At 38.9% G+C, this 25,176-nt stretch overlaps 1 protein-coding gene across 1 annotated transcript; it reads right to left on the bottom strand.

The window, feature by feature from the left end:
* Positions 1-483: 483 nt before the first annotated feature.
* Positions 484-20,602, bottom strand: FOXN1 (forkhead box N1; the record flags this gene model as incomplete). Its single annotated transcript, XM_080629915.1, has 8 exons — positions 484-752; positions 2,604-3,131; positions 3,663-3,870; positions 9,697-9,793; positions 10,597-10,724; positions 15,969-16,079; positions 18,240-18,743; positions 20,483-20,602. 8 exons carry the CDS (start codon positions 20,600-20,602, stop codon positions 484-486), a joined length of 1,965 nt encoding a protein of 654 aa, XP_080486041.1.
* Positions 20,603-25,176: the final 4,574 nt, after the last annotated feature.

Raw genomic sequence — 25,176 nt, 5'->3', positions numbered from 1 at the left:
CCCAGAACTTCTTTCAAGGGGACTATAAATGTTTTAATATGCAGATTGGTTTTCAGTTGTGTGCGGAAGATGTTGTTGCCATCACTGGCTCCAAGAAATAAGTTACATTATTGTAAGCTTTGGCTTCTGTGTTCATTTGCAAGCAGCTTTCCTTTTAAAAAAGAAAAGAAAAATGTCAATAATTTGTTTTCCTCTTATAGTCATTTGTTTCTGGAAGATAGAGAAGATGAGTGGCTTGATAAAATGGTGTTGACCAGTTCAGCCGTTAACAATATTACCTTTAAATAGTCTTTTAAACTTTCTTAGTATCTGTCTGTAGAAAATTGTCATAGTAAAGCTACATATCCTGCGGGTGAGTTCTGGAAAAAGAGTATTCTTATTCCAATGGACACAGTTTCAGCTGACATAAATCAGGTGGGTCAGTGTGTGGGATGGTTAGGGCTGTATTCAGACCAAGAAATAATAACTAAGTTGGTGCGTGGTTCACATTAGTGCTATAGGTTTGGATCCAGTATTACTTAGGTAGGCAGGAGACACTGTATCCAGTTCCATAAAGGCAGAGTAAAGAGTAGTGAGCTGTAGGTCAGGCACATTGCTGTGTGGGGTTCCATTCTGGATGTTGATGCTATTGCTGCTGGTGTTCTCCATCTGGCAGTGAGAAGGGAAACACTGGGAAGACATTGGGGATGATGAAATGAGAACTAGGGGATCCACAGCTAAGCTGTCATCTTTCAGCTCCTCCCACAGGTTTCCTGTAACAAAACAAAAGGGATAGAGTCAACTTTCTTCATATATGCTTTTTGAACATTGTTTTACAGAAGTCAGTAATTATACACAGTTAGTATTCTGTGTGTGTAGGTGTTCTTAATCACCTGTGATTGAGAAAGGAAAAAGATTTATTAGATTATTTACTAGTTATTAGTTGTCTGTCACCTTAAATTTAAATCTGAGAAAGCAGCATTAGTTTAAGAAAATTATTTCACTTGATAATTAAGATTCTGTTGCAAATGTGCAAGTTAGGAAGCATAACTTCTATTTGAAAAAAAAAACCCCCTCCAAATCACTAATTTTGAAAAAGGAAATTGCCTCTGTTATCTTTATAAGTTATGGAAGAGCTATTGGCACTTTGTGGGACAAATCTGCAAATAATACTACTTTATGACTGGCCTTCTTGTATTCTTATGGTGCAGTGTTCTCTGAATTGCGAACTAAATCACTGGGTATCTGACTGACCTGACAAATCAAAAGATCTGAAATGGGACTTTTTTTCTAATGTGTACCAAAACAGTTCTCATCTGTCTGCTGATATTTCTGTGCATATCACAGTGAAAGCCTGACATAAGTTACTGCAGGAGGGCTATATTTTTCATAGTCATCATTGAAGATTTCCTTGTGGGGACTGTAGCAGGGAGACTTGCTCTAAAGCTATACCCACCGCCTACAGACTGTCAAATGGGGTCATATTTAGCCATTTGCTAGAATAATTCTGATTTCTAAAAGAATTATTTTTAATGTGTGTGTGCATAATGATTTTGCTACAGCTGTGCAGGCCTTGCCTTAAATTCTAATTTGAGTGTTGATAATTTTGATGGAATTGTACCAGATTGGTGAAGCATTCAGAATATTCATGGTATAAATGAGCATGTTCCAGAATAACTGGATGAAGTGGGAAGAGGATCAGAGAAATGTGTGGAATGTCTGAAAGAGGGAGAAGCTGAGGATTCAAAAAACTGTTGTTAATCTTGGTAAGTAATCTGGGCATGGCAGGATTGTGGAATAGTTGTGACAGCACAATGGCACTCACTGAGTCATGTAGATTATGGAGGTTTCTTTTGCTCTGTTTTCTAGGTTGCTTTTGTACCACGTTTTGCCTGCACAGGAAAGCAATTCTTGCATGTTATGTGGTCCAGCAAGAGCTTTATCATTTGGAACCCGCAGGTTTTATTTATATATAAACACATATATATGTATACACATATGCATGCATGGTGGGTTGGGTTTTTTTCACTTATTTTTAATGGAAAGCTATGTTCTTAATGTTCAAAATCCTGTCCATTCAAGGTGACTCAATTTTTTCACATTAAAAAACTTTACTTGTCAGCATCACATGACTAGGTATTTAAGAACAGACCTTGGAAACTCTAATTGTCCAGGGCATAGATCGTGCTCTGAATGAATGCCTTGTGAAGGAGTAAACAGTACTCCTGTGAGTAGAGTTGTGGAAGGAGTTTGAATATTGATAAAGAAAAATGTTGACATGTTAGTTCAGTAAAAATGACTTCTCTTTGTGCTTCTCACATGAGAATTCTCTTGACACTAAATAATTTTGCTTGAGTAGTTTTAAGTGAGAAATATTAATTTAAAAAATACCTTCTAAGCACTATATTGTAATATTCAATATCAGCGGTTGTAATCAAGAGAAAGCAGTTGGGTTTTTTAAAACTCTGGATGTAAATCTGTTGTGCAAAATCATGTAACCTGGTAAGCAAGTCTTGGTGGCAGTGCCAAGGACAAGTAGTTAAGGATATAAATGCATCTGCTGCAGGTTGTGATGTGATGTAATAAGCCTGACTCTACAAAATAAAAATGCCTGAGATGCCTACCTTGGAGATCAAAATCAGTGAGGGATGGATTAAGAGCATCGATATCATTGCTGAGATCTCCTTCCTGCATGAGCGTGTCCTGCATTGTCCTGGCTGTAGAGTGCTCTGTCAGCATCTTCACTCCACAGCTGGGGGGGGTCTGAGCAGGCAGCGGTGAGTCCTGGGTGATGCTGGGCTGAGTTCTGAGTTCACTTTGAGCCTCCGCAGAAGGAAAAAGGGTCTGAGGGTCGGGTGACTGTTGCATTAATGTACTTGAGATTTGAGGAAAACCCTGTGTTGATGTATAGCACGCAGTTTGCTGTCCCCCGAGCAAATTTGGCAATGGGCTCTTGACATGCAGAGCTCCTGATGCGTGGATACTATGTAATGGCTGTGGTATACCGGAGGAAAGCGAGGGCTCGCATAAGGAATGGGATTGGACTGCCATCTGCCTGGAAAGGGATGCAGTTGCAACGCCAGTCGGACTGCAGGACATCATTGAAGACCTCAGCTTTTCACTTTTGTCGCCTATCAGTGTGTCAAGTTCTTCTATAAAACAAAAAAAAGAGTCCATGATTAACTTACTCCTAACAAAGCCTCGGTCTTCACAGCTTGCAGCTGAAATTCTAGTGTTCTTTAGGAAATAGGAGAGTGGAATGGCAAACGAGTGCTAACCCATTTATGATCACTCTTAAGGCCTGAAATGCTTTTCTAAATTAGCATTGCTAAGTGAGGATATAGTAAACTGCATCTCTCTTTCAAGGCTGGATACTATCAGTTTATTATCTAGTACTTATTTCAGTGTTGGTTTTACTTTAAGGTTTAATGAGATGTCAAGAGAAAATGTTCCCTTGGTGAAGCTTCTTTGTGCCCATTTGGAAGTGTTCCTGCAAAACCAGGTCTTATCTAATTCTGCTTTTAAGTTTAATTCTTTGTTTTGCCAATCAGTTTATAACCAGGAAAATTCTTAAATGCTTTCCTAAATCCTGTATGAATTCTCTTATATTCTCTTGATGTCTATTGCAAAGAAAAGTTCTGGGTTACACTGTTTGGGAACAAATACACTGATATATTACTGACCTGGCTTTGCCATACTCTTCCTTACAGCAACTGGGTCTTTCCTCTTCCATTTCTGAAGCTCCTCCTGCATCTTATCGATTTTGGCTGGATTCAGAGCCCACAAACAGCCTTTCCGAGAAGAATTGCCTGACTTGTTTTCAACTTTCTCAAAGCATTTGTTCAAAGATAAGTTGTGACGTACAGAATTCTTCCAGCCATCTGGAGCTGTCTGGAAAACCAAATCCAGTCTAAGAATGGAACTTCAAGGAAAAAGTACAAATATATTTCTCTGTTTTGACTGGTTAGATTATACTTTCTACAATATGAAACTGGTATCCTAGAAGGAAGCCACAAAAATGTTACAGTCGTGTTGTGTGGGAAGAGAGGAATCAGATAACATAGTAACTGATCTTCTAATCAAAAGGTTGGCCTTGTCAAAGGGGCTGCTGAATGTTTGAGAGTGAATTTGCAAATTACAAGAATTAAATGTGTTAAAGAATTATATTCCAGAACTGTGAGCTAACAGGAAATCTCTTAATCCCTTTTGGAACACCTAGAAATATTTCAAACACTTAGTTGAAGGGCTACGTGCCACTTGGATTCAAATGAGTTGTCCAGGCAGACTTCAAAAGCGTTTTGGCATGCTGCTGGAGGTGTAGCCAATTACATAATCACATGGTTTAATCAAAAGCCCAGTGGATAAGGCACAGGTTCGTACATCTGATCACTGCATCTTTTTGCTTTGCATTTGTTTTTAACTCAGTAGTAGAAGTTGGAAGGTCCTTTAGACTGAACAATGCATGTGAACAATTCATTAAAATGATTCCTCTGTTTTTAGTTAGGATGTTTCTGATTGATGAGGGCAACAAAATTCCCTCCTTTTTCTAAGGAAGGGGTTTGCAATCAACTGCAAGAATGGAAAGAAAAGAAAACTTACAAATTAATCTTTACAATATTTCTGTTTTCCCTGATTGCTTGTAGAAGAACATTGATAATTAATATTGCTGTAAGGAATGAAGAGGGAAAATACTCAGCAAAACAGTCATGCTCGGATTCTGATGGGAAATGCTTGTTTGTTTGCTAGTCTGAAATGCTGATCTTGAAGAAACAGCACTGTATGCTTTTATTGCATTTCAGTTTTTCTGGTGTGTGTGTTTATTTGATCTCACTCATTTCTGTTTCCTTAGTCATCCAGCCAGAAAATGCTGCCCATCACATTAAGGCTTTGTAAATTAGTACGCATATTCATATCAGAAGATTCCTACAGTAAATTCCTGATGTGTCACTTCCTTGCTTTTCATTTGGTAGGTTTTGTACTATGCTGTTTGTTGCAGATCTGAGTAGAACTCTCTTAGCTCATTGCCACTGCACTGTAAGCTCAAAGAAAAAGGGAGTGGGAAAAATGACTTGCTATGTAATGGTAGGAATCAACCTGAGAAACCCAGCTTCCTTGTAGTAGATGCAACTGCTTGTCCAGCTACACCTCCTCTGTCGTTGTAGGACCAGTTAAAAGGCCAGAATTGTAGCTTTATCTGTGTCTGTCAAATGATTCTTTCCAAAGGGTTTGCATTTGCAGAGATGAGAAATCTCAAGAGGGAGACTTCAGAGCTCATCAGATTACAAGGAGTGTCGAGTATGTGAGGCCTTTTTGTTTTGTTTTAACCAGTTTTGGATGCTTTTTCTTGTTTCCAGAAAATCCTCAGCTGTGTCATAAGAGTTAAAAGAAATCAAACAGCTCTCTGAAAGGTGGGTGACATTGTTTGTGTGCCACTATTAATTCACATTCATGGATGTAAAATATTGGTTGTTGCAATTGTTTTTATCAACCACAGGGAATTATTGATCAGAGAGCACAAGAAATAAAAATGATTTTCCGTAGTATTTTTAAAGAGGTTAAAAATCAAAATTTCCCTTTTATGCACGTTAAGTTTCCTTTCCATTCTTAGGCCTTATTTATAGGGATCATTCAAAATGTTGCCTGGAGTAACAGATCTCCTCTAGACCATCTTTTTTGCTTTCACGTGCAACACCCTGCATTTTTGAACATACTTTGACAGAAATACTGCTTTTATCAGGAATGCAAAATCTAGTGGGTTCAGGTATTAAAAGCCTTACTGAAGAATTTCAGGGTCAAATTTAATACTTGCTCTCCTCATTAAAAAAGTTAATCAGTAGTGGAAGTTAAATACGTGTTACTTACTAAAAAAGAAGCTACTTTCCCTTCATAGCAGCACAATTTCTACCCTTTTGGCCCACCTGATGTCAGCATTTCGCTATTCTGTCAGCCAGTCCCATAGGTGGGATGCTGCATTTCTGCTTAAACAAAAAACGGGGCAAAACCTCCCTTTTTAAACTCTTTCTGCCACAGGGTAATATTAAAGCTGATGAATCAATTTTTCTCCTTTGCAGATCAAGTTGCTTTCTGGCGGTTCCAAAAGTAAATAGAACTGTTGCTCCTAGGTAAGATGTGTGCTTAGCTACTGAAGAAGCTGACCTGAAAGAATATTCATGATTGTGCTCTGCACAGGAGGCTGTATCTAGACAGGATAATTAGTGTTTCTGCTAAGCACCAGGGAAGATGGGAGTGGCATGTGTTTCTCAGAGCTTTTCAGAATGTGTGGGGGTGTAAACTATGAGGTAGTTTTAGAAACGTAAGAGCAAAAAGTACATGGATTTCTGCTGGAGACTGCTGCCAAGAGCTGAGCAGGTTCTTGCATTAAACTTGGGATTGCTGAGCAGTGAAAACCAGTCATTTACCCAGCTAGGCCCTGAAGGAACACTCTGGCAGTGTGGTCATATTACAACTCTGTTAGTAGTTTAAGTTAATATTTGTTAAAGAACTGAGCTCTGGCTCCTGCATTGTCCTTGTACAGTTGGAATCTCCTGGTTATGGCTCGGTTTTGCTATTGCCGTACTCAGCAGAGCAAGGATGAAGCTGTGTAGAGTTGGACGCTGCTCTAAGTTCATCAGACCACAGACCTTCCTGACCTCTTGGACCACTGCAATAACTCCAATTACCAAGATTAAAGCTTTCTGTTAGACTCACTAATCACTACAAAGACAAAAAGGATGACAAGCAAAAAATATTACTGCACAGACCCATTGATCCTGACCGCCTCTTGAAGTTTAAAGAGTTCAGTGATCTTGCAAAACCCTTTCTCTTTAAATCTAGGTCTCAAGAGAAGGGAGAGGTACATCAAAGAGTAATTCAACTTTAGCTGCGTAGATGTTTTTTTTAGGACGTAGGAGTTGGATTGCTCTGTTTCAACTAGAAATGAGATTGTTGCATCATAGAAACTAAATTTGCTGTGGCAGCGAATACAAGTTAATTTGACTAGGCTTGTATCATCTAATGTCTCCCAGCAAGATTCTGTGTACACTTGTACTCTGTTTCTCTCCAACTTTAATTGCTTCCCCTCTCCCTGTTGTATCTTGCTGTTTAGAGAGTTCTGGTTGCAACAACAAAATATTCTTTGCTGATTTTATAGAATCGTAGAAGAGTTAGGGTTGGAAAGGACCTTAAGATCATCTAGTTCCAACCCCACTGCCATGAGCAGGGACACCTCACACTAAACCATGCCACCCAAGGCCTCATCCAACCTGGCCTTGAACACCGCCAAGGATGGAGCATTCATAACCTCCCTGAGCAACCCATTCCAGTGCCACACCACCCTAACAGTAAAAAATTTCTTCCTTATATCCAGTCTAAACTTCCCCTGTTTAAGTTTTAACCTGTTAAATATATAATCCTTTATCTTGCTGAAGACTGTATTTGTAAGTAAAACGCAAACAGGAAGCTGTCACCAAATAGTGACAGTCACAAAAACCTTTCCAGTAGTACCCCCTGTATCATTCTTTTTCTATGATACATATAGCAGCAGTAACCTCATTCTCATCAATTTTTAAATGAATCAAGCAAAAGACCAGGTTTTGATAAGTAAGAAAGTAAAAGTTTAGATTAGGTATAAAACAGTTACTTAAAGCTGTGATAGAAATAAACCTTCTATCAAGCTGAGCATGTGTATCCACACATATGTCTGTATACACACAGGCAGACGTGAACACACCTATTTGTACATGTTTACACACAAAATATCACAGTATTTGCAGTACACAATATTTACACAGAACATACAGATGAGGAGAGGCTGTGCATCTCCCTAATGTTTCTGCTGTGTCAGAATGACTTCAGGACAAGGAAGGTGGCACCTGCAGAGCCACAGTCTCGTGTCAGAGGAATTCTGTGCATGCTAGCAGCAGCAGCATTTGGTTTGCAACCTGCTGGTTAGTTAATTTTATAATGGATTGTGTTGCAAGACAAAGGAGAATTAACTTCAGTTTTGGTCTGATGAATAAATGGGGACGTCTGTAAAAATTATTTTTAATATTCCCAACTCTCTGCTTGAAACTCCTGTTATTTTTCCAGAAAACACTGATCAGATGGAATACATTGCATGATTTGTGCATTATACTGGGGAGCGGAACTCCACAAAATACCAGTTTCAAGATGTTGGGGCCCAGTACCTTTTCCATAATCCTCAAACTATTCTCTTTTGGATTATTAATATTTTTTCCAGCTAGTGGTAAATGCATGGGATATAGAGTTATTATTCTGTTAGGGACAAAATACAAATGTTTAAATTTATACTTGTGAAAATGACAGGAAATTCACAGTTACTATATTCTTGTCACGTGCCATTCTGCTGCTCTTCCTTTCCCTGTTCAGATTACTCTCATTGTTGAATTCTCTGTGTGTTTAACCTAAAAATTTGTTGTGTCCCTGTGACTTGAAGTGTTTCAGGTTTGTTTCAGTGGGTTATGAGCAGTCATGGTGTGATGGAACACTGCTTGAATTGTGATGGTATGTTTCTTTCTTTCTTTTTTTCCCTCCCTTCTCTTGCTTGTAGCAAACAATTGTGCAGCTGGTGATTCCCTTGGGAGGAAATCTGGGAATGCAGAAGTGTAATGGATCGTAACAGTTCTTCCTTCATGATAGCTCATGTGTATTCTATTTCTCTGGTTACTGACATGGTCAGTTTTAATTTTTTCTGGGCATTATTTATCCTCAGTTAGTGTCCAAAACCATTGCAAACTTGTATCTGAACATTGATTTCTAGTCATCCTTAGTGTTCTGAATATGAATGTTTCAATTGCCTTTTTGTAGCTGCTTTAAATTTGGTTGAATTGCTGCATGTTTATTTGCAGTAGGAAACTTAACAGACTCTTGTTGCTTTATTTTTCATTTCTGGGTCTTGCTAACAGTTGCAGGTCACCTGGTCTGGTCTTTTTAGTGAGATGGTTTTGAAGGCTCAGCAATAATAAAGCTCTGTGTAGGGTAGCAGTTGATTATTCTATTACAGCTCTTTTTAAAACCTTCACTGTAATCCTTCTGCTCTTGGATCATGCCCTGACTAATCTCTTTCCACTTGCAGTCTAAGTGCAAGAAACCATTCTCTTATAGCTTGGATTTAAATTTCAATAGTAACTGCTGCAAACCATACACCCTCACCTTCACCAACATTACTGTGTAATTATGAGCTTAATACTATTTATCACATATTATACTTCTCTTTGTACAGTGTATGAGAGTGATGAAGTTGCCCAAGACTGATATCCCAACTGCAGAACAGAGCAAGATAACCTTGAGCCTCTGCTTCCACATGAGTCTGAAGGCGCTACTGATGGCAGAAGAAGCCACAAGACCAGTTCTGCCTGTATTTGAGATCAGAGAGGAGGGAATGGATATGTTTTTAAAAGTATTTATCCTTTTGGTGAGTTGTTTGTGAGGAACAGCCACTGTTATCTGCACAAACTCAAAGCTGGAACAGTTCTTAATATCTCTCTATGTTAAATATTGTCACATATCACGTTCATGTTTCTGCCTAGGCCTTAAATGCTGTGTGGTTTGTGATCATGAAGGCATATAGTGTGTAATTGATTTGATATTAATATACCTAAGAAATGATCCCTTTTCATAGATCAAGTCCCCTTCTTTATTCCCTCCACTGCCAGGTAAGCTGAGAGAGAGACTTCCCCCCATCCCCTTGGCACTCACCTTAAAGTAAGGGAAGTGTTCCGTCATGAAATTGTAAATCTCACTGACTGGCAAACTCCCTGTCTTGCTGTTTTTGAGTGCCATGAAGATCAGGATGCTTCAGAGAGAGAAAGAAAAAGATTAAGCTTATTCTGCTTGACTCCTCAGAAGCAGAAAAAAGAGTGTTTTTCACAGTGTGTGTAATTACTGTGGCTTGCACTGTCTGAGCATGAACACTGATGATACTCAGTTTCCACCCAGTTGTTTACAATCAGTCTCCTTACACTGCTTAACTTCTGGAGGTAATTCTCAAAGGACATATAGAAAGTCCAGCCAGGGCTTAAAATAAAGTAATGCAAACTGGAATCAAGTCCACAGCCTTCAAATCCTACTAATGTGTTTTTATTTAAGGTTGTGTTTGAATATTAAGGCCACAACAAGAGTGTCAAAATGACAGTGAAATAAGGTACAATTAAAATGCAATTGTCTGGTCTACTGTGTTAAGCTGCTCTCTGGGGGCTAAACCTGTGTGGTGACTTGTGTATCTGATATGGTTTTTAGGCATTTCTTTGCCATAATAACTGGAGAAAAAACACCAGATTTAATACAGATTCTGGAGAAGACAACTAAGGGTGATTAGTCTTGTGCTGATGAAATTTGCAGCACCTTAGATTTTAATACTGGAGAAACATCTAGCTGTTGTGGGGTGATCAAAACTGTTCACAAAGCTTTACAACACTGCATTTCCCTCTGCCTTGGCCCCTGAGTCTGGAACATGTTGTGATTCATACAAACAGGACAGAGCACACTGGGAGCAAGACAAATAAGAATAAGCATGTTGTTGCAAATGATGCTGGAAATAGGCCATGGGTAAACAGTGTATTTCCTGTAACATTAGAACTTGAGAAAGTATGTTATTACCTGTAGGAGTAGATGGGTTTGGGAAACAGAGGCTGCTGAGATTCTTGACTGCTTTGAGGAGCGATTCGTTGGTAGGGGTAGTGTGAAGAAGTAATGTAAGTCACAGGGTAGCTGCCTCCCGAGGGATACTGGTGGTAGAATAAAAGAGATGTTACTTGGCCTATCAACAAGCTTTCAAAAATACTTATTTCTTAATAACATTATTAAGCTAGCTCTGAGGATGTTGTCTTCTGCCTATGTTTCATACCTGTTGTGCCAACCCAGATGTAGTCTTCCTAGCATGGTATTGGAAAACGTTAATATTACTAGTTCATGCCCAAGAAGTAGAAGGAACGGGGCATGGATGAGGAGGAGCTCACTGATACGTTGACTGTTACCAGATGCTGTTTAGTGTGTTTCAAATTGAAGGATGTAAAAAAAGTACTTTCTCATTGCCTGTTATGCTACTGAGTTCTTGTGAAAAATGTGACTAACTGAACCCTAGTAATTGTCTCCAGAAAATTCGTAACAGCATCCCAAAGCATATGTTCAAATTGCTGTTACCAGGTGAGGTAGGAAAAAAACCCCAAAAACAACCACCAAAGCTGTAGTGGATGTATACTCAAAGTGAGTGTGCTATTATAGAATAAGTTAGTAGTGTCATTCCAGGGGACAGACAAGTGGCATATGAGACGTTTCTCAGAGGTGGTTTTCATATTGCCTGCCTTGCGAGGCTGTGAGGCTACTCTCGTAGTCAATGGCAAGAAACAGGCTTCTCCAAGGGGCTGGGAGTTTAAGTGCTGTTACCACCGCTTCAAGCAGCTTTCCTCCTCCTCCTCCCCCCCCCTTTTCTATATCAGAAAGCTAAAAAGATTAGCCAGGATACCTGAAATCAGATGGCATTTGTGCTACCTTTACCCCACCCCTTGGGACAAGCAGCAGAATGCTCCTCAAGACTAAAGTGCTAAGCTGTCTCCTCAGCAGATCTCTAAGCCTGTCCCACTCTTAAGATACACTAAAGAAATCACTGGCCTATCATGCAATCACCAGGATAGAGATTTGCCCATGCGAAAAAATAGGTGAAAGAGGGGAGATAACACACAGAGATAGCCTGAATTGCATCAGAGTTTCTGTAGGTTTGCTCTAATTTTTTTAACACAGCAGTTGGTCACGTTTTTCTTTTCCAAATTACAGTTTAAACCTGCTAGTGAGCAACTTTCTAGAACAAAGAATCACTCTGCTGCTGAGGTGAGATACCATCAATTGGCTCTCCGAGAGGCAAAGGCTCACACTGAACTCAGAGCTCAATGAGAGGAATTTCTGCCTCTTGCAGATGAATCTTTGCAGATGCCAGGGCTAGGGCATGGCCAAAATTAGGAGTCATGTCATATGCTATTAAAAAAACTACCTGCATGCCTTCCCTAGTACTCAAAGGTTGCTGAGCCCTGTTCCAGTGTTTTACTGCTTAGCTCTAGAAGTCCTGTGTCATGAGGGTTTTATTGCTCCTTTGAAAGATTATAATGTAGCTTTAGAGACTGGTTGGGAAAATCTCTTTGGTAATTTATGCATCTCCTTAGTTTCTTACTGTCAGTCCTATTTTCAAACCAATAGCTTCTGTTGCTCTTGGTCTTTGTTGCCTTAAAATGCCTGTAAGAGTTTATCATGTGCTTGCAAAATGCTCATAGTTTATGTATTTATTCTGGATTCTGAGTAATTTATTTCAGTTTCTAAGTAATTTTACTGTTGTTGCTTGAGTTTTTTTGTCTGTTTACTTTTATCTTTCTAATGCTGAACTGCCTGAAATGGAACGTGGACAAACATACTGAATACACTAATTTGTTTGCTATGGTAAGCAGGATGAAAGAAATGAGATATGTACATACTCATTCATCATGTCCTGCCTTTTTAAGCTAAATCCTGGGCAAAACGGCAGTCTCCACATTAACCTTGAACTATTTTCCACGTGCAGTTCTGTGCTGCCTGGTTTGTTGCATAGTGTGTGGGTTTTGCACCAGAGTAGAAAACTGGGTAATTCATACAATGATTTTGATTTTATTAGTCTTGGTGGCTCTTTGAAAGGAAAGAATACAATGATGGGGCTGGTTGTGATGTCATCAGCAAGGGCAAGAACTGGGTATTTTAAGGATTATTTCTGTTTTATTGGTTTCATTACTCCTTTTTGAGGGAACTGAGGCTGGGGAATGGTCTGGTATGACAGGCTTGAGCTGGTTTTACAGTCGCACAACTGGCATGAAAGGTGCCCATGTTTTATGGTGGGTGGGTAAGTGACTTCAGTAAGTGTCTGCTACTTCTTTCAGGTCAACAAGAAGTAATTTTTCTTATGAATCATCATCTGTGTTGTGTCCAGCAAAGGGGAAGGTGAGGCCATTTTATCATTTGGACAAAATTAACCAAAGAGTTGATGTCTCTCATCCCTCTAATGAAAAATGAGGCTTAGTTTGCACATCCTTCACTTCAGGCTAAAGGGCCCGTTCTCTGGAGTGTAACTTCCTAGTGATTTTAATTGCACTGCTCCATTCAAATTTGAAATGTAAAGTATTAATAATAGGGCTGCTTCATGCAAAAGATGTTATTCCACTTCTCCTCTGTGTTGTATCACATGTTCTTTCATTTTCCAGTATCTGATTATGGCACACAGACAGCAATTCTACCTGTTATGATGCTGGCTGCTTATGCCTATTGTTTCTTTCCTCTGAGTAGTAGAACATGTTGCCATACTTTTACTATAATAACATTAAGAAGCACAAATATTGAAAAGTCTAACAGAAACCTACTGCATGTAGGAGATCTGTCACAGTGCCAGCCTGCAGGTGGATGGAAGCCTTTCCTCTTAGTGCTTGTTGTATCTTGCCTGGCAGCTCCCAGAAGATGTATTTCAGCTTTAATTTTGTAGGTTTTTTGAATGTGGTTAATGTCAATGTGTAGTAATAGTTCTGGTGTGAACTCAACAGTGACAGAGGAGGGGTGTCTGCCACAGGATGAATAAAGAAATTAGAAATATTCACTGAGTTAACAGCTGACTGGAATTTCTGCTAAAGCAACCTGACATTTATACTGTGAGATGTGTGGTACTGTGGCACATCCACAATGTCTGTACTGCAGTCCCTGTGGGGAGCTAGTTTATATTTGTAGCAGGATAATCCGTCATCTGGGACCCTTCTAAAATAACAATAAGGAAATAATCCAATTTGTAAGTTAGAATGATAGTGTAACATCACCTTTCTTACTCTGTTTTATTACCTTTTATCATTTCTTGGTTTAGACTAACAAGAAAATTAATTATGATGGTATTGATAAAACTGAAAAGATAGTTACCTTTTTGCCACATTATATGGGAAAAAAGGAGGTTTGGTAAATTCTGGCTGGTGGAATGCCGGAGTGGTAGATGAAAGAAAAAGCCAGGAATGAGATGGTTCTGTAGCCATACTTCCTGAATCAGTGTAGGAGAACTGCTGCTCTGTTATTCATGCCTTCTCACATCTGTTTAGCAGCTGTACACTTGACAAGGAACCTGAGTTGAGAAGCTGGTACTTGAGGGTGCTCATTGAGCTTTGTCACACCAGCCTATGGATCAGTTTAACTGGTCCCAGACACTAGAAGTTCAGAAAGGCCATAAAAGCTCTCCTAGTGGTTAATACAGTCAGCCCCTATTTTATTCCATTCTATATCTGAGGGGTTATTTACTGTAATAATGAAACATCTTCCTTTAAATTTCAGTAGACAGGTGGGGGATTTATAAGTATGAGAAATACACAGTTAAATATGAAAATCCATTGCTGAGAATGGAATTCTTTCATTCTTCCTTAGTTATGTTTTACCAAACAACTAAAATTCCTAACCAGTCACCTGTGACAGATGACTTAGTTCTATCAATGCTGATAAAATTCCAACATGTATCTATTCTTGTTCTTTATGGTCATCCAGCATCTGTTTTCAGATGTTACTTAAGTTTCCTCTATAAGAAAATCATGCCAGAAATAACCTTTCTTTTTCCTCATAAGGGACTAAATCCTGATGATGAATGGTACGATTATTATTTCAATGTTTCAGACTAGTAGCACCATATGAATTAATCCCAGTGAAATATCATACAGTAACCCGCTCTTTGTTTGCTTTGCACAGTTTGAAATCACTGCTCAGTTAGTCACAGGTTTTATACTTCTTGAGCAAGTTGAATGAGATGGTACAGTTGATTCCACAGTATCAGTCATCAGCCACTGGGATCAAAGGAGTCCTAACTAAAGTGTGAGCTTTTATGGTCAAATATTTTATATATGTGAATTTGCTGTAAGTTTAATTCCGTTCTAAAGGTTGGGAGCTATAGCGATTGTGCTGGTTTTGTACATGGATTTCTGCCTCTGTAGCTGTAAAATCCTCATTGCCTTAATTTCACTTTAAATAAGTTTTGGGGGTTGTTTGTTTTAAATAGGGGGTTTCAAGCAATGTTTTCTATGCATTGAACAGCACCACCATTTATATCTACAGGAAATTAGTTAAATTCATTTCAGAGTCATGAGAATGACTTTGTGACACTCACCCTCCCTCTATGCCAGGTTTTCAAAGCTCAGTAGACCACATCTATAAATAGGTACTAGGATCACATGTATTAAGGATTAAGGTATATATGTAAGATCTTACAAAGATACTGTGTATATACTGCTTTGAAAATAGGAACTGACCTGTATTCAAATGCCATCTAAACACACTGAAGAACAAGGTGTCAGTTACTGCTGTGCATTTTTAGTATTAATAATATAGTTACAGAATAACAACCCTAATATTGTGCATTCTCATGCATCATCAGCATTATTGTCAATTATGCTTCAGCTGAATAATCTTTCACAGGGAATGATGTAACACTCAAAGGATTGCAAAAGAGATGTGTGTGCTGTCAAGCACAAGGAGAACGAGCATTCTCTTGCTCTTAATGTCTTGCTTTAAGAGTGGTTTTCTACGTTTATCTAAGTTTTCAGTATGCAGTCATGTATATTTAATTTCTTATTCTGAAGTTAAAGCACAGTTAATTCCCTGGGATCCTGAAATGCCAACATTTGTGTTGATAATTTATCTGTTTTCAAAGCCAATTTTCTAGAGCATGATGGTGAAAACATAAATAAGCAGAACTGATATTCCATTTGACAAAGCTTTTTTTCCCTTTTTTCTTCCCCCCATGCATTAATATTTAAAAAAGCATTTAGATGTGGTTCTTTTAAGATCTCATTGTCATAAAAAGAATGTATGTATATAAACATGGCCCCACAAACACCAATTTAGCAGGCATTGTTTCATCTGTCTCTTTGTATTACTACCAAAACCACTTTATCATTATAGTGCTAGAAATACAGGGGATTTGGTCTCTATATCGTACTGACCTGATGGAAAGGATGTGAGGGGCAATACATCTGCTGCACTTGAGGCTGATAGCAATACAAACCAGGCTGCCCTTCCAGGGGGGATGTCCTGAGCTTCATGTCTGAATCCTGCTAGAAAATATTTGAGGGAAGAGCTATGAGAGAAAACACCCCTACTTGAAATAGAGCAATTCTGTTAGTTATAATTCTGATTTTGTCTTTCATTATACTTACTACTTTTCTGGACTTGATTCTGTCACAGTAAGTGTTAGATAGAATTTGATTTATGTTCTAGTATGCAAAATGAAACATTTACTGTGTTTACATAATTGCTACTTTAAAAAAGGAAATCCCAACCCAAATTGCATGCAAAGAGCAATTCAGAAAATGCCAGTTTCTGTTTATCTTTCTTCCCTACACACAAACTGCATACTCCAGCTTTCTTTCTGGAGCATGCACATGTGCCTCTGTCTCGTCTTCATATTCCTTGATTTTTATCTTGCAGACTGTCAGTCCCTTGAGCTGATGCTGGAGTTATGTCATTAGCTAGAGGGTGAGGTGCCACAGGAAAGAGATGACAGAGATAACACAGACTAAGGGGGCTACTGAATTTGATCAAGATACAGAAAACATCATAAGAATGGGATTTATTTCTGCAACTGTGGAAATAAAGGTAGAGAAGTTGATCAAGTCTTAATTTCTCCCAGGTCTGCTCAGCTGCCTGTCCTGGATTCCACATGGGACTTCAGTCTGTTAAGGGCTAAGGTTCCTGAATATTAAAAGTTGCTGTGTAGCTGGAATGCTGAGTGCACCATATGGCGTGTGTAGTAACACCATCTGCTTTAGAAGAGCCATTCAAGCAAACTGCGTGCTAAGCAGAGAGCTAAGGTAGAGCTCCAGCAGTGCAGAGAATGATGTGTCTTGAGCAGTGTCCTTATCCACGCATCTGGTGACTGACTTTAGGTTCTTTCTCCTTAACATCAACGGCCAGGAATTTTCTTCTGAAAGTTGATGTCGTTGACATTATTTCAAAGAAGGCCATAAATACCATCTTTTATAGTGTAGGTTAGTGTAGGGGGTGCATGTTAGACTTGGTTTGATATTCTGGCACCCAGCAACTGCCACAGCCAGTTTTAATAAATATCCATGCTGTTTTGGTGACCATAAGATGAAGTCTTTCAGAAATGTCAACTTGCCAGCAGCACATAAGCTGTTCAAGAGATTGGAAGTTGCTGACTGAACCAGTGGAGACATTAACAAGCAGCCAGTCTTTTCCTGAGTACTTGCGTCTACGTGGTAAAGGGCTTCTGCTGCACTGGCTTTACATTTGCTACAATTTGCAGCCCAGGGATTTGGGAAGAAAATGGGGATTATTTTCATCAATGGCTTACAGGTTTTGCATTAAACTCATCTGACCTAGATGAGTATTTATTCAGGAAATAAGAGATTTAGATCAATTTCCTTCTTAACCCGAATGGCTTCAATCCCCAGGTATGTACTCTGACAACATCCCTCCATTCCCTGGTAAACTGTCTTAATCCAGGTGAGATGTTGGGGGTATTTTTAACCCTTCTTTCTTTTGGTAACCCTCAAATTCTTTGCCTCACAGCAGCAATTTAGAACTAGTGGTTAGGGCCCTCTCCTGACAGGTGTAGTCATTGTTTTTGTCTGCTCTAGATTATAAAGATATGCTTTACACTTTGGATCACAGTAGAGATACTTTGTGGAGATACTGGAGGGTAATTTCCCTTGCTTTTCAGGGATCTATGTGCTGCCTGAACTAGGCACTTGCTTCTATCCAGCATGGGAATTAGCCCTTTTCACTTTACTTTGCACTGCACATACCATAAACAGATCTTGTATCTAAAGTAATTCTGATGTCTTAGAGTTTCTCTTCTATTTGCAGCTCAGCCAATATGTTGTAGCAAATCTGATATATGTGTGAAAAATACTGTGTTGAGAATTTTTGTCCCTTGAAAACACAAGTTGATGATAATTACTGCTGTAAAACCTTTTGTCAGGAAGAATCTGGATATTCAGTATTTATGTATTGTGTCTAGTGGAAAATCATTTGTCCTTATGCACCTTTTGGGGGATTGTTTTTCAGTAGGGAAAGGCCATGAAATAGAGAACTTCAAGATGTAAATATGATTGTCTATCCTGAGCTCCAGCCTGCAACTTGACAAGAGACTAAAAGTCCAGGTAGTCACATTAAGAGATAAGAAAATAATCCCAAATGTATATTTTTGCCATTGAAAACAGGGGGGGAAAAATGTAGAAAAGAATACTGACCATGACTTGTGAAGTGTGATCTTGACCTGTGGTGCTGTACTGGAGGCTGTTACACCAGGGTTGTTCTGTGGAGATGTTTGGAATGTGTGTAGGAAATGACTCTGACTCATCAGGACCTGTAGATCCTGGTAGACCCTCAAACCCATCGATGCTTCTGGCATTTTTGAAGGGTGAAGCTTCTGGTGGGAGAGTTTGATGTGCTTCCTGGAAGACATCTTCACTGATCTGCCTCTTGTAAGGGTGAAAGGGGTTTCTGCTGCTCTTGAGAAACCTGTCATAATTTCCTGCAGTGCTTTCCTCATAACTGAACCTCCTGAACTTCTCGGTACTGAAAGATGCTTTAAATTTGTTCTTGCCACAGTGAATTCCTTGGCTTGTAGGATATCTCCCATGAATCTGATCCTGGGCTGGAGAAGCAGGGCTGGGGCTGTGAGAAGACTCTGAGCTCTTCCTTTCTCTCCTGCCGTCTGACTCGTATGGTTGGCAATTGTAACTGGGATTATCCTGCAATGGATTATTGGCATTTATTTAGCAGTAGCATGAGCAAATATTGTATTATTTTCATTATTTACAAAAAAGTACATTAAAAATATATTATTGATGAGAAGTATAAAATTAGTAGTCCCAGCCACCTTCATGCAGAGAAGCCTTAAAAGATCTAAGGGGTTTTCTGGTTACTTGATATTTAAACCTGTTCAAAAGTAAATTAATAAAAGCATTGAGAAGACTGAACTATCTTGGAAAAACAGGATGTCTTGGGTAACTATTGACTAGTTGGTCTGACAATTTCAGGACAAAGATGATGTATGATCAAATGATGAAAGATTAAATGACAGGAATATGATAAGTGCAAGTCTTGTCATATACAAGTTTAGTCAAATAAGCTTGATCTCATTCTCTGATGGTGTTACAAGCTGACAGATATGTTGGTAGTTACATCACTTCCTTTCATTAACATAGCCACACTCATTCTGTGAGACAGGGAGGCTCTAGGCAGACATCTGAACCTTCTTCCTGTCTCATCTCCTCCCTTCACTTTTGCACTTCAGCAAAAAGAAAATAACAGCTACTGAAGTGCTCTTTAATCTAGAAGAGAAAGGCTTAACAAGAACTAGTGTCTGGATCCTGGAGCTGAACACATTCAGCTTAGAAATTATGCATATTTTCCCTGACATCAAGGATGAGTAACATCTTGGATGCCTGTTGACAAGATGTGCTTAAGTCAAGAGCAGGTTATTTGTGCTCAGCGAAGGGAAAAATAAAATGTTCTGTGTTACACAAAGTCAGATCAGATGATCAAGTGTTCCCTTTCTTCCTTTCCCCTCCAAATGCAGGTTGGTCTTGCAATACTTTAGGAGAAGAGGTAAAGGAATATGTGCCTTCATGGAAGAACCACATTCCAAGAAGTCCCAAAGGGAATTTAGCCTAAAAGCCAGTGCTTTCTGAGTGAAGCATGGTACAGCTTCTTCATTCTCTTGCACATGGGTCTGTATTAAAGCTGTTAATGTTCCGTTCTGTCACGAAGTCCTGCAGAAAGCAAATCTAACCTTGTGACACTTTTGCCTTCTCACATGAACACAAACTTGCTCAGTTTGTAGCTTCTTAATTGCTTCCTCACTCTTCTCTATATTCCTATGTACATTTGTTTATGATATCTCTTGTTAAATAAAGATTTCACACTCCCCCCGATTTAATTATATTAAGTCATATGAATGGCAGTGTGTCAACTAGATGATCCTAAGGTCCTTTCCAACCCTAACCATTCTATGACAGTGGTTGTTTGGCTCTTGTTTGATGAAAGCCACTATTCTCAGTCATACTTTTGTTATGAAAGGTAAACATGATGAATATACAGGCAACAGGAGAAAGATAATTTTATTCCAAACAAGACCCAAGGAATTCTGAAGTGCTTGAAGGTATCGTCTACTGGCAGGGTGTAAACAGAGTTCTGATGTCTTTCTGTCTATCTGCTTTTTTATTTATTTATTTTAGAAACAGGGTGAGAATTACTTTAAATGTAGTATTTTTACTGGATTAGTAGCTAGATGGATTTCCTGCTTTTAAAGTAATAGGATTTTTAAGCAAATAGGAAACTTAGCGGGAAGCTTAAGTTTAGCTCAGAAGAATAACTCGGGTTTGAACTCTTCAAGAGTAAAACTTCCAATGCCAGTTAAGAATGCTGAGATTTCATACAGCGCTTGTGCCTCTGAAGAAAGAGAACAGAACTGGGTCAGCTTACTCACAGTTTGCTGAACTGGGGATACTGAGTCCCCCTGTGTCTTCATGAGGTCTTGTTGGTCCCTTTCCAGAGTGTCCGAAGAAGAAAACTTAATATTTGCTTGATCTTGGAGTAGTGAAACCATCACCAGAGCCACGCAGGCAGAAACCCTGTCAGGACAAAATCAAATGACAATAGGTAGTTTCTAAAACTTAAACTGTAAAAGAAGCCACCCTGTTATGTGCAGGTGATGAGGCAGTGTCAGACATGCAGCTGGACAGTCCCTGTCCTGATGAACTCCTAATTCAGTTGAATTTTCTGATTTTTGCTGTTAAAGAAGTGTTCTGTAGATGGAATTACAATTATAAAGATTATAAACTCTGATACAGAGTTTAGATGGATTTACTACATGATTTTTATAAAAATAAGTAATTAGTACCAATCCCTTCAGCCTTTTTGTTCTGTTTTGCATTATTAAATGTATCTGAGAGATGTAAATAACTCCATCATTACATATCTATTTTTGTTAGTTGGATCTCCTCTCAAGTTCCCAATCTTTGATCTTTGGATATATGAGACGTATCTGATGGTGCTCTTTGGATTAAGAACACATTTAATCTTCTTGGATTTTGTTTTCTACCATGTGTTTTCCCAGTCCTTGTGCAATGGAACCATACACCCTCTTATGTCACACATATAACGCTGCACCAAGTGTGTGCCTTTGTCAAGATTTCTTATGTTCATAGCTTAGATTTTACATTTTAGGTGTACGAGTCGGAGAGGAAAAAAGCCACTTCAAGAGTTAATTTGCAAGGTCTTTGCCACGTGTTTAAGTGGCTGTTAGGTAAATAACTAAGGGCTTTATTAGGTTTGGTTAACAAAGATATATCACCTAGAAATGTGGAAAACCTTTTTGTCTTTATAGTTCAAAGATAAATCTGTATTTATGATGAGTAAGACTGCACTGCCTGAGGGGATAAAGCACAATGGGCCTTGGAAATCAAGTATGAGACCTACAGTAGTATATCAGGAAAAAATGATGTTAGATAAAGTTCAGAGATTTCTTAGGTGCAGTCTCTTTTATGGAGGCTACTGAGGAGATAGGCTTCCTACTGACTCTTATCTGGAAAGAAGCAGGTGGGAAAACTGACAACTAGGAAATACATGTGTGTATATTTGTAAGTGTTCCACACTGTCTGCCCTCTTAGTGCTGGTTTCCCACTTATCTTCAGGTTATACAAAGCTGTGTCTGACTTCTTTTTTATACTGCAATTTTTCAACCTAGCTTCCTAATTTGTGGTCTTATACATTAGAATTTTATGAAAAGCTTTTGTAAGTTAGGATTCTCTCCAATGGCTTTTGCATTGCAAGAGACATTTGACAAATGGTCACAAGTAAAGAAAAAGGAGAAGCTTCACTTCAAGAAAATCAGATTAATGAAAATTACAGAATAGGAAAGTCTAAAAGCTCTGGATTTTAGATAATGCCTGAAGCTTTTCTGTTCTCGTTGTGTTTATCATTAGTATCTGTGATAGAGCCAGGTAAAAAGAAGCATTATCTATAAAGAGCTAATTCAACAGGTTAGAAAGCTCTGGCTCTGCTTACTGAAGGCAACCAAACTTCCTCCCTGAAACCAAAGTGAATATATCATGGTTATTTGGACGGCCGATACAAAACAACCAGGAAAACCAAATTATTATTGTGTCTCCCCTCCAAGACTTTTGTTTAATTATTTAATTTTGCTCTCAAGGAGGCTGATGAGAAATGAGGTGTTTTACTACTGGTTTAAAACTATAAAAATCCCTCCTGCATAGTGAAAGTGCTTTCCTGAATATTAAAGGAGGAGCAGCCTTGTACTAGAACAATGTCAAGATGATCGTCTGCATTCAGTGGTGGTTACTTAATGCCTTTGTCAGGAATCCATTTCAGAGGGGTCTCCCATAGAGGGAAAAATCCCAAGCCTATGACCACAATGCTGTTTTCAGTTTACACATTAAGATCAGCACCACTCTTCAGCAGCTCAGGAACAGCTGCCTCTCTGAGTTATCCTTATCCTGCAGCTGGCATGCTATGGATACATCTTGCTGTGACAGAAAAACCTCTGGCCACATACTTCTGACTTCCTAGTTTTTCTTGGAGTCCAAACTGCTCACTCCAAAAGCCATTTGCAGCCTCACTTGCACTGGTATGTATCACAACTGGCTGTGAATACAAGTAAGTAGAAGCTGCCAAATTAACATACTGAAAACCCTTTGCTGTTCCAGTTCTTTAAATCTCATTTTCTTATTTTTAAAATGTCTCTTTGTGACACTAACTTTAATTGTAGAAAGAATATATAACAAAAACCCCAAACAACAAAACCACTTTGCATTCTTAATAGAGAATTTAACAAAGAGAAATCAGACCACTTACTGGCAAATCCTCCTTAAGACAAGAGATTACAGTCAGTAGAGGTTGTCAGTAATCGGGATTACATGAAATCATTTACAATAAAGTGTTCCTGGGAGCCAGAGAGCTTAAGGAAATTGTGGGTTGTCAAGCTGGAGGACATGTTAAAGAAAACAACGATGCTTTGATTTGGAAAAAGGTGTCTGATTATCCCAGATGTAGCTGGAACCATTTCTCCTTAGCTTATGTCATTTTGACTTCTGTAAATGTTGCGTGACAATCCCGGGCTCCGGTGATGTGATAACTATCTTCCAAGAAGAAAAGAGTGAGAAACTGTAACCTCAGCTGAGCGTTTGGATAAGCAAGATAGCAGCAGCTGATCTATTAGCTCTGCATGACTGAAGTCCTGTGGCAGCAATCCATAGCTTAAACAATTCTGGGGTTTGTGTCTTTTCTGGCTATTTTGCTGGTGATACACTTCATCAAAGCTCGGCCTCAGCAATCTGAACTGCACTCAACGCTGCATGTTACTGTAAATGCCCTCTCCATCCCTTGGGGCTGAGATCAGTTTTCATGAGAGGAAGGTGTGTTTGGATGTTCCCCAATTCATAATTCATTCTGTGTGCATGCCTTAGGCAGCTCGCTGATCCTTGCTTGACACTGGCTTCTGTGATCTACTCTCTTCTCTGCCCCCTCCCCAAAACACTAAATCATCTTTTTTCCTCTTCTCATCACGACGATGTTTTTCATTGTAAGAAAGAAGTAACTATTTGGGAATTTTTCTTTCCTGACTCTTATGAGAAAGGAATCAGAGAAGCCAGTCTATAGTTAAAAATCTGTCACTGAATGATGTTCCAAATATTGTAGAAATGGCCAAAATTTTGTGCCTAACACTTGCCATGGAGTCAGGAATATTTCTATATGTAATAATTTATATAGGAAACTTCCAGAAGAGAAGGAATTTATCAATGAGAATCAGAAATTTTTGTGGTTTACAATGAATTCAAGAGTTTTCTAAGCTTATTGCTGACAGATCGACACCAAACATTGTGCTGGGTTGTGGTTGGTGATGGCTTTGTTGATCTCTAACATTCTTGTCACTAAGGCTTACCCTATTTTTAGAAGGCATTTTCAGGAGCAGGATTTCAATCTGCACAGCACTAAACTCTGGTTACAATTTCTTACTGCTTTCTGCTTCTCTTAATAGTATGTATTGGACCTTGATTATAGGATACTTTAATAGCTGTTATAGAGCTTCTAAGGGTGGTATTTTCTTCTCTTCTGAATTTAGATCTGTTTGGGAGTCTAACTATGCTATTTTTGCTTTCTTATTCAAGGGCTCTGAGCTCAGTCCTCTCATGGTTAGGTAGTGGTTACTGCCCACATTTAGCTATCTCTGGAAATGACTTCTGCATATTTAGTAGGAGCATGTGGGAAACAAGCTTAATTCATCGGTCAGAGCAATGACAATCTCAACTATGGGTGAAGAAAGTTTGCAATCATGAAACCCTTTCTGCATCATATTACATGGGATGTGTTTGCTCTTAGTAACTGTTGGGGAGGAAGCTGCATTACAGCTTGCATGATGTTACGTCTCTCCATGTGAATCAATTTCTATGGAATAGCGACTCTGAGAGTGTTATAAACAGCCTGAATGTTACAACAGTGTGTGAGTTTACGTGCTTGTAGCTGGTTTTCAGAACCCCATGGAAGTGTGGATTCTACTCAAGTAGATCTGGTTGTGAAATAATCGCATGCAGGTTTGGGTTTGAGGCTTGTTACATGAACTGACACTTGTCTAGAATAAGGATGAACTTTATTTGCTAAGTCTAAACTGAGCAGGTTTGTCTAGTGGGAGTTGTTAGGGTTTAACATTAAGTCTAATGTAATTTATTATTTTCATTAGAGATTTGAGAGAAAGTAAATGAATTAATGACATCCACATGTAGTAGTAAATTAAGATTGTTAACACAAATATTACTGCAGGGAAGTGGGTGCTAGAAACATGGTGGCATTATGAAATAGCAAAAGATGTAATGACAAATGGGAAAATGATGAGGAAGCAGCCTGGATCTAGCAATTCTCTGAGAACCTGAAGAGTGATAGACAGTGAAGCAGTCTGCAGTGTCACAGGCCATTAAGAAGTCTACCAAAATTTCAGGTCACCTACATCAAGGTGAATACACCTAAGAGAAGGATGCCATTTTTTATGAGATCATTCCTGAATTATCAGGGTTTATTTCTTCTCATCAACGGCTACCTGTAGGCAAGGCTGAATACCACTGTGTGCTCTAGAGAGACTTAGGGTAATTGCCACTGTGTGCAGATGTG

Source organism: Psittacula echo, assembly GCF_963264785.1.
Source record: "Psittacula echo genome assembly, chromosome: 15".
Lineage (NCBI taxonomy): Eukaryota > Metazoa > Chordata > Aves > Psittaciformes > Psittacidae > Psittacula > Psittacula echo.
Note: the sequence above shows the minus strand (reverse complement) of the source record. Positions and strands in the feature narration are given on the sequence as shown.